This window comes from Rhodnius prolixus, unplaced genomic scaffold, assembly GCF_049639745.1.
Source record: "Rhodnius prolixus isolate KJV_2025 unplaced genomic scaffold, Rpr scaffold_12, whole genome shotgun sequence".
Lineage (NCBI taxonomy): Eukaryota > Metazoa > Arthropoda > Insecta > Hemiptera > Reduviidae > Rhodnius > Rhodnius prolixus.
In genome coordinates this window covers 17,238,440-17,248,407 of record NW_027411635.1, presented here as the reverse complement: position 1 = coordinate 17,248,407, position 9,968 = coordinate 17,238,440, and the positions used below count along the sequence as shown (strand labels likewise).

Below are 9,968 nucleotides of genomic sequence, written 5' to 3'. Positions count from 1 at the left end.
TTAAGACTTTAATTGTAATAATGTATTCAATTCAAGAAAAATACAAACATAAGGAATAAAGCTCAAATGTAACAAGGACAAAAACAAAATTAATCTAAAATAATTCACCTACGATAATTTAAACAAGTCCCTTCTACTCTTAATTTATTTACTGTTTAAATGAGCCTTATGGTTTACTTTTACATACTAACATCACTCATAATTACTTATTTCCAAAATATTCACAAAAATAGAGAGATGATTTCGGGGCTTATCACAAGAAGCAATTTTTTGTTCTTAAAATTCGGAATGTTCTTCCTGAGCATCTTCTTGGGCCACTGAAAACGGTTCAACACTTTCAGCTCCACAATCTGCGATTACAACGTCCATTACTGGTCTGTCTCGACCATCCGTCTCTACTGCTTCAATTTTCCTCACTATCTCCTGTAAAAATAAATAATAACACATTGTAGGCGGGAGTTTGTTTTTCTGAATCATCAACTTTCGAAGTCGGCCATAACAATTGCGAACAATCACCCATTAAGTATGTTGAGTGGTTGATCCTATCTCCAGGAGAGATTCATGAAAGGACATAGCAACAATTACCTCTAAGCAGCATTTTAAAGTGCCTAAAAAACAGCCAAGCTCATTCAAATCGATAAATGCTCTGAAGCCGCCCATTTCTGGGAGCTAGACATATATGCCCAGAGTCTACAGCTCTAATAAAGCGAAGAAAGGAATCTTAATTGAACCCCCAGATGACACGGTATCAACAAAGTCCTAGAAGCCTTGAAGAAGACAGTTTTCTGATGTAGCTGATTAATTCTAGGGTGCTTTGAGTTAGTTTTACACTTGTCCTCGCCAAAAGAATATATATGTCTAAACATTGAAATTACCATGCCACTGATGACTTTTCCAAATACAACGTGACGCCCATCAAGCCAGCGAGTCTGTTTGGTAGTTATAAAGAACTGAGAACCATTCGTATCTGGTCCGGCGTTGGCCATTGATACCCAACCGGCACCATAGTGTTTCAGTTTGAAATTTTCATCGGCAAATCTTCTACCATAAATACTGTGTCCTGTAACAATCAGAATTAATTTTTAATTCCAATCAATTTACAACAAAGGCCATTTAAGAAAAAAGTAGTATTCATCAGAAACTGAAATTAGTAACCTCCAGTTCCGTCTCCTTTTTCAAAATCTCCACCTTGGATCATAAAATCTTTGATAACACGATGAAACTTGCTACCTTTATAACCTTCTCCATCGCCCTTTTTACTTAGTTCTACAAAATTCTTTACAGTCTGTGGCACAGTATTCGCAAACAGGCCAATTTCAATTCGCCCAACATTTTCTTTCCCAATTTTAATGTCAAACCATACCTGAAAAAAAAACTGCATAAATAGCCAGACACAAAACCATGCAATAGCGTTATCACGCATAAAAGGTATTGAATATTCTTCTTTAAAAACGCTCTCCAAAAACAAGTATACTTAATCAAGTAGCAGGTCGTAACCTTGATAATAAGTTTCCACTGAGAATATTGCCCTACAAAAGTTATTCTATTTGTAGTATTTCATTTATACAGAGAGTCTATTACAGTATGAGTGTACAGCAAATTGAAATCTTATTCATTTTATTATCATTACTAGCTAGATGTGCGCATCTTCTACTGACTAACCACAATAACTAAGGACCTCATAGAGTCTTGAGAATTATTACACGGGAAAACAAATTCATAAATCGCCGCGACTTGACGCGGTGTAATTCAAGACGGGATTCGTATCTGTACGCTAGCTACAAACCTTCAGACAGTTATTTGCAATAATCATTCTGCTGTTCAAACCATAGATGAGGAATTTCAGTCACTTTCTCTTACATCCAGGCTGTTCCCTATTAGCTTGGACTTGCTGTTGAGGCAAAGCTACCAGTGGCTTATCTTAAAACCAATGAGGTGGTACGGATTACCTTGTCCGTAAGCATTCATTAGGAAACCGGCACTGAACTGAATATCTGAATTCATGTACAGTCAGTCTTAGAAATGGTAATATGAACTAATTTCGAATAGTTCTTACTAAAAACGTTATTAGAGTCCCCACAGCTAGCAGATCAGAATGAAATGAATGCCCTCAGAGAGTAAAATAATGTCGTGAATTGTGAAATATCAACGCGGCGAAGAGAAAATAGGTTCTTATCAGAGAATCACAGACAGACATTACTCATAATAGAGAAATTAACCATCAATAAATCTCATTTTTGAGAAGTGAGTTTGAAAAACCTTAAAAGTGACTAAGCTTTATTTTTAAAACATTGCAAATATCAAGTATGTGACAAGAAGTCTTCAATGAAGCCTAAACAGACCGGTAAATGAGTCAGTACCTTATATAAAAATAAAAGAACTAACCAAAATTTTATTTTCCAGAATTGATATCGAATTAAAAAGACCCAATACAAAACGTAGTTTAACCTAAGCAATATCACTTGCTGATGACAATCACTTTAGTTTACAGTAAAAAGATGAAAATTTACAATAAGTAAGATTTGCGCATTGTATCTTGTTAATATATAAGACAAATAATCCAATTCGTAATTCTAAAAAATAATTCATTTTTACAATACCTTTTCCGTCACTTTTGGCCCTTTCTTTGAACTTTCTGTTGATGACGTGGAAAACAACAACACTAAGAAGCTAAATGTTAAAGCATGTTTAAATAAAAATTCATTTTTTTGTAAAAGCATCTTTGACCGGTTTTTAATACTGAAAATTTAATTTTAAAAAAACCTATAAGGTCATGAGTACACTAGTTTTATCAGCGGGATACTTTATAGGGGATAAGATGAGATCAGTGAACCCTACATTCATCCAAGATATTACGAATTACGATAGTATGTTTCAAGCCTACATCGGTTCTTTAACCATCAACATCAACACAACTTCAACCAGTAAAATTTTGCCACACTATCGAAATTTGTTGCCAACCTATTATCTTAAAAAAAAAAAAAAAAAAATCAAGCAAGTAATAGAATACAGGAACATTAATTTATTGTAAGAGATAGTTAAAAAAAAAAAAAAATGTCAATTTATACTACTACGCCATTAACATATAAAATTATTGGAACAATTCAGGAAGGGCACCTTTAGAAAATTTTTAAAAGTCTTTTAACTAAAATAGCTAAACCACCATTTCTTTCAGTCAATATAATAATTTACCCAAAAATCTCCTCTTTTTTTCACTAAATTAATTATTCATACATAGTTATTACCTTATTATGAATAAATGTGACCTTTTTTCTCAGAGATCTACCGTTTTTAAACTAACTTGTGAAAGAAATGTAGTTCTACTAAACGCCGCTAGATCGCATAAGTATGCTTTCTCCAGTACTTTTTGGCCTCTTGTTACGACCCACTTAATGTATTAATTAATTAAATAAATAACGTATAACTTTTAAAGAACAGAATATCATGTAAACAAAAATAATAAAACTAAGCTAATAAACGCATAAAAGGTATTTTAAGCATAAATGCTTAAAACAACTAAGAAGATTGCTTTTACTTTCTTAGTGTTCCAAATAAAGTAAAATAACCTGGATAACCGTCTGCTTATTATAAAAAAAAATTAACAATTTTTCAACGATACTGGTCAGAATTACTCCAGAAACATAAATAACCAGTACTTTACAGAAACGCACGCAATTTTCTTTAGACAGCAATTATGTAGGTAATTAATTTAAAATAGTAATAACATTATTTTCTAAGTTAAGTAAAAGTCTTTAATAAATCCCTGCATTGAAATTTTTAGCTTGTTAGGAGTGACTCCTTAGTATTTAGCTAATTTTCTATGAAACTTAATTACTTTTTTAAAAGTTTTTAGTTGTTTAAACTGGACAAAAGAGAGATTCTTTTATAGATCATTATTGCACACTTTCCCTGTTCAACATTTATCAAACCAGATTCAAACAGAGGCTGACTTAAGTCCCCTTTAAATTTTGTATTTTTAAAGCGTCGGTTAATTGCCACTTAACATTCCCACATGCAGAACTGCTTCCAAATATTGTTGATCGAAATCCAAAGAGTGTTAGATTTTAAAACAGGTAAGTCTCTTTACTTATTCAGTTAATGCTTCTTTTATTCGATGATTTTATGTGGCTCTAATTTCTGATTTAAGTACATTTCATTGTTCAACTATAATAATAAGAATAATATAAACCGATTTAACTAACATTAACGCCGGCAAAAACCGAAAAGACTGCATTACGACCATTTGTCCAAAACTAGAAACTCATACGATTGATTGGAAGCTACAAAATGAGATTCTTGGTTTAACCTGGAGCCTCATGAGAATATATATATATTTTTTTTCATTTAATTTGACAGGTCTTTATAGATACTTTGTCTTAAAATAGAAAAATTAGGTGAAAGAGAATTTACGCAATTAGTTAAAAAATAAAAAACACATCTTCACTATTTAGTTGCGTTTTCAAGGACAACTAAAGAATGTAGTTCTAAACAACGCCGCTAGATAGCATGAGATTGCACTTTTAACACTTTTTTTCGGCCAGCTAAAGCAGCTCAAATATTAAAATAAAAAATTATATTAAATAAAATTGTATCTAATGGATTCCTATATGTATCTTAAATGTTTTATAAAATTAGAAAATCATTTACTCTAAAACAAAAAAGAGTAAAAACTAAGCTTACTACAGAGTTATTACATTTATTTATTAATAATTACTTAAAACGCAACTGCAAGTTTAATTGCTTTAACTTTAATAGTAAATGGCCTGAATGACCGTCATATTATTAAAAAAAATAAAAAATAACTCACTTATCTAATGATGGTGGTCGGAAGTATTGTCCAATTTTTTTATTATAGAAATATATGAAATTTTCTTTAGGTCAACCATTACATTTATTTTTTAAGATTAGTAAGAGTTGTTTACAGATTTCAGAATTGATATTTTCATTTTGTTAATGTGGCTACTATGTAGGTAGATTATTTCCTACAAAAATTAATTGTATTTTTTCAAAGATAATTTGGCAAAAAAATGAGTTTCTTTCTTTACATAACTCTCGCAATGACCCTGTTCTTTATCTATCAACCCGGTTCAGATAGAGATTTTAAAATATTTTATTTTAAAATTTAGTTTAGTATAACAGTCCTGCATGTAGATCTACTGCTTAGAGTTTGATGTGCAGGCCAATCTATATTTTTTCCCTTCTTTAATAAACATCTTTGAATCTCAATAATTCAAATAAATCTAATGTTTGCTAAAAACAATCTTTCTCAATTTAGTCAGGTTATTTTTTATAATCATTATTATTATTTTTTTAATGATTTAAGGCTCTAAAGAAAATCGGTTTTGGCTTTTAGGCGCTACGTTGTTTATAAACAAAAAGGTAGGTAACAACAAGAACAAGAATAATTTTTTAAAATGCTTTTTTTGCCCATTTTTGGGCAATGTTATTTGGCTTCCTTATCTCCTCTCTCATTTCAGAACTAAGCACAAATAATTATCTAGCAAAATGTTCCAAATAAATGTAACAATCCCAAGTTTTGAGGGAATTTTTGTTACCATTTTCGGAAAAAAGAATTCGCTAAAAACTGTGAACAACTTCAGAATAGTGACACTTCCCGGTAGCCTATTTTATTTTATTTTTGACTTAAGGCACGTCAACATCTAAGGTTATTGGAGCCTCGAGCTTTTCTTCAGAGCTCTGCCGGCCTCCGTGCTCTCTCGTCACATCTGTCCATCACTGGGTAGTGTGCAGTAAGAAGCTCTCCTAGGAAGGGTACATCTAATGACCAGCAGCTGGGATTCGAACCCGTGATCTCCGCGTGGGAATCCAATACGCTAACCGCATAACTAAACCCTTCCTCCTGGTCAGGTTATTATTTAAACGAAAGTGAGAGTATGTACACACATTTGTAAAAATATTAAGCTCATCATGCCGACTGAATCAGTTGCAGCGAAACTTTCTTGTGTTCTGAAGATCATCGATACCTTGTAGAGAATTGCTGGGTAGTTTCTCTCCTCCTGCTTTTCATGCACCATTTACATCTTCACCAGCCATATTTATTTATTGAATAATTTATATGCAGATTGTAAATTTCTAAATAAGTATAAAACAATAAGAAAATAATTCAGTAACAGGCGCCACGATAGCCGAGCGGTTAGAGGCGAGACCTGCGAAGCTAATATGTATTGTGGTACTGGGTTCGATTCCCCAGTCTAGAGCCCTTGGATTTTATTTAAAGGTTAATAAAAGAAATTTACAGTAAAGTATATTTGCTAGTCGCCTCCGTACACGACACCTAATTTGGTAGTTGGCCCCACCTGAAAAAATAGGCGATTACTTTACTTAATAATTCAGTAACTATAAAATATAAGTTACACCGAAACTGTTTAAAAATAATTTAACTTCTACCTTTCAATCCCTGATGTATTTATCCAGCTTCCACAGTCTACTTCTATTTATTTATGTTTTAAAACTATATTTTTGCGCCCGCTACTAGGGTTATCCTTTGAGAAAAACTGAAATACTATAAATTAGTTTTAACACTAAACCTACCACGACCGGTCAATTGACTGTTTTTTAAATTTGATTTAAATTTTCTAATTACAGCGTCATCATACCGCCATTAAACTTCACGACTTTTCCTAAAATATGTATACAATTGTTCTTTTAATATTCACTTCTTTTCCTAATATTTGATTTTTGAGAAAAATTTGTAGTCCGTCTTAACTACCGCGACCGGTCATTTGACCGGCTGAATATTTTCATTTTATTTACTTATGATTTAATATTTTATTTTATTTATTAATTTATTTTTGTAACAGAATTCTCTCAAAAACTCAATTTGATAATGCATTTATCGGATTATTGTTTGCATGTGGTGCATATGAGGCGAAAAATGTACGATATTGCCCTTTTCACTGGAACAAAAATAGGGACGAGCATTCTTCTCAAACACTGTGAGCAGAAATGTATAGACGGAAATTGTGAGGTTTATTCGAGTGGATCAAAGAAATCATCGTTTACAAACCGATAAATTTGCTTTGATTTCTAAATTTTGGAACAAATTCGTAGAGAACAGTCAAAACTGTTCTAACCAAGAGCATATATCTCTTCCAAGGACATTTGTTCCCAACAAAGTCAAGATGCAGATTTACTCGGTACTTGCCAAACAAACAGGACAAATTTGGTATCAAATCTTGGCTAGCGTTCGATGCAATAACAGGCTTTCCATTTTTGGGAAAACATGAAAGCAGAGAACCTATAGTTCCGCTTGGGGAGTTGTTCGCTCTGAAATTAGCAGAAATGTATACAGCTCGTTGAAGAAATATAACCGTGGAAAATCTCGGAGATGGTCTCAACTAATAATTTTCAATATCCTAGACAGCCTCGGGATAAATCCATGGATTTTGTATAAAAAACTACCGGAAGTGAAATTTCAAGGCAAAATTTGTGTTACCATTGCAAAAGCATGACAAATATTAGTACACGAACAAATGGTCGGAAAATAGCCAAATAAGATACTGCAAAGGCAATAAGACTAAAAAATGCTGTCTAAAATGTAAAAAGTAAGTATGCTGGAAATTTGCAATTGAGAAGCCTGTAATTATAAAAAATGATGCATAAAAGAGTAAAATCTACGAGATTTATTTTTAAACAAAAGAAACTGCGCTTTTTCATAGTTAAATAATTATTATCTTCATTCTAAAATAAGAAATTTAAGTGATTTTTAAGTGCGGTCATTTGACCGCTCATGGTAGGAATAGTTATGCATAAATGTCGGTAGGTTTAGTGTTAAGAAAACGCAAATCTAATCTATTTAGTTGATCCAGCTTCGTATGAGGCAGTTTTTGAAGTAGACTTTTTCAAGCGGCACCAAGTAAAGTTGTGGTGGGGATGCACTGTTCCCACTCTGGAGTGCTGGCTAGTTGGTATCAGAAGTCAGAACTGCTCGTGCCATCGTTAGAGTCGTACAGACAAGTATCCTAGTTCCTAGTTTAAACGAGTAGTTTGTCAATACGTTGACGTAGTTACGTGTAAATTTTTTATAATATTAATTTTTTTTTTTTTTTAATATTTGGTTATTGGAAATGAATACTGTCATATCTGTGCCGCCGATTTTTGGTTCACGGTTCGTTGACAAAGATTCTGCCACACCATATTCAGATGCTACACAGGTCAGTTTAATTTATTCCACAATTGTTGTTTTACTGATAGTAAGGAAAAAAGTATTATGTTGATGCCAAAAATTGTTTGTATTAAGTTATCTATTTGTTGTCAGTGTAATTATAAAATGAAAAATCATCTCTGTACATTCAGATTTGATATCACGTTTAAATGTCAATTAGTTCAAAAACCAAAATTGTGGTCAATTTTGCCGGAAGTGACACTTAACTGGAAGTTGTTCACAGTTTTTAGCGAATTCTTTATTCCGGAAATGGTTCCAACAATTTCCTTAATACTTGATTCACATTACGAGGGTCGTTTGAAAAATCCGTCCAAAAATAAAAACTACTTAATTTTTTGGGGTAAACCTTTTTTATTTTTCAACATAGTCTCCTTTTAGGCTTATACACTTCGTCCAACGCTGCTCTAGTTTGTTGATCCCTTCCGAATAATAGGATTTGTCCAAGTCTGAAAAATAGCCATTCATTTCTGCAATCACCTCCTCGTTTGAATAAAATCTTTTTCCCGCCAGCCATTTCTTCATATTGGGGAACAAATAGTAGTCCGAGGGAGCCAAGTCTGGAGAATAGGGGGGATGAGAAACGAATTGGAACCCTATTTCCATTAATTTTGCGACCACAACTGCTGAGGTGTGAGCTGGTGCGTTGTCGTGATGGAAAAGGACTTTTTTGTGGGCCAATCGTGGGCGTTTTTCTTGCAGCTCGGTTTTCAAACGGTCCAATAACGATGAATTATATGCAACTGTAATAGTTTTACCCTTTTCCAGATAGTCGATGAGGATTATTCCTTGCGAATCCCAAAAGACAGTCGCCATAATCTTTCCGGCCGAAGGAACGGTCTTCGCCTTTTTTGGCGCAGATTCCCCCTTGGTAACCCATTGTTTAGATTGTTCTTTGGTCTCAGGAGTGTAGTGATGTATCCATGTTTCATCCACAGTGACGAAACGACGCTTAAAGTCCTGCGGATTCTTCTGGAACAGCTGCAAACCGTCCTTGCAACACTTCACACGATTTCGTTTTTGGTCAAGCGTGTGAAAATCACTCGACTTCCTCGATTCAAACGAATGCCAAACACAAAGAAATAGACCGATCTGGCTGAAACTTGGTGTGTGTTCTTCCAAGAGATGCTACTAACTAAACATAACCTCGATACGCGCCAGTAGTGCTATCTCTCTGACTTTGCACGGACTTTTCAAACGACCCTCGTATTACTTTATTTGGAAAAATTTTGCTAGATAATTATTTGTGCTTAGTTCTGAAATAAGAGAGAAGATAAGGAATCCAAATAACAGTGCCCAAAATTGGGCAAAAACGATATTTTAAAAAAATTGTTCTTCTTCTTGTTGTTACCTTTTTTTGATAAACAACGTAGCGCCTAAACACGTGAACGATTTTCATGAATGAGGAGGTGTCATGCGATTCGGAATTTTATGTAGATAAAACTTTTGCGAGTCTCAACGCTGCCACATAGTTTTGGAGGGGAGTTTACCCCCCACGTAATATTGAAATCACATAAATTTTTTTTTTTTAGATCAATTTCTAAATTTCAGTAATTTTTTAAATACGTATCTAAGTGTGGCCAAAAGTGAGCATTTACAACAGACTTTTAGCTTTCATTATACCGTCCACTACAGTTAGTACTCGAAGAGGTCATCTAACTACAATAATAGGTAGCCTTTTTTGAGGGGTGGCCAACCCCTTTGGAATCTAAACTATTACTGACCACTCAATTCACGATCTATCCTGCTGTTGGAATATTGAATTTTTGATATCCAGTTACGATAA

The 9,968-nt window shown here is 33.4% G+C and overlaps 2 protein-coding genes across 2 annotated transcripts in view; one reads left to right on the top strand and one right to left on the bottom strand.

Annotated features, from left to right (window-relative positions):
* On the bottom strand, nucleotides 1-2,965 carry LOC141461661 (peptidyl-prolyl cis-trans isomerase B). The gene is made up of 4 exons (XM_074142872.1): nucleotides 2,601-2,965; nucleotides 1,156-1,363; nucleotides 876-1,060; nucleotides 1-423 (listed from the first exon to the last, which is right to left on the bottom strand). Exons 1-4 carry the CDS (start codon nucleotides 2,718-2,720, stop codon nucleotides 277-279), a joined length of 660 nt encoding a protein of 219 aa, XP_073998973.1. The 5' UTR covers nucleotides 2,721-2,965; the 3' UTR covers nucleotides 1-276.
* A 4,954-nt stretch (nucleotides 2,966-7,919) lies between these two features.
* LOC141461627 (uncharacterized) overlaps nucleotides 7,920-9,968 on the top strand; it is a 34,413-nt gene continuing 32,364 nt past the window's right edge. Inside the window, exon 1 of the mRNA XM_074142801.1 lies at nucleotides 7,920-8,174. Within this exon, the coding sequence (XP_073998902.1) occupies nucleotides 8,088-8,174 (87 nt within the window). The 5' untranslated portion in view covers nucleotides 7,920-8,087. The remainder of the gene's footprint in view (nucleotides 8,175-9,968) is intronic.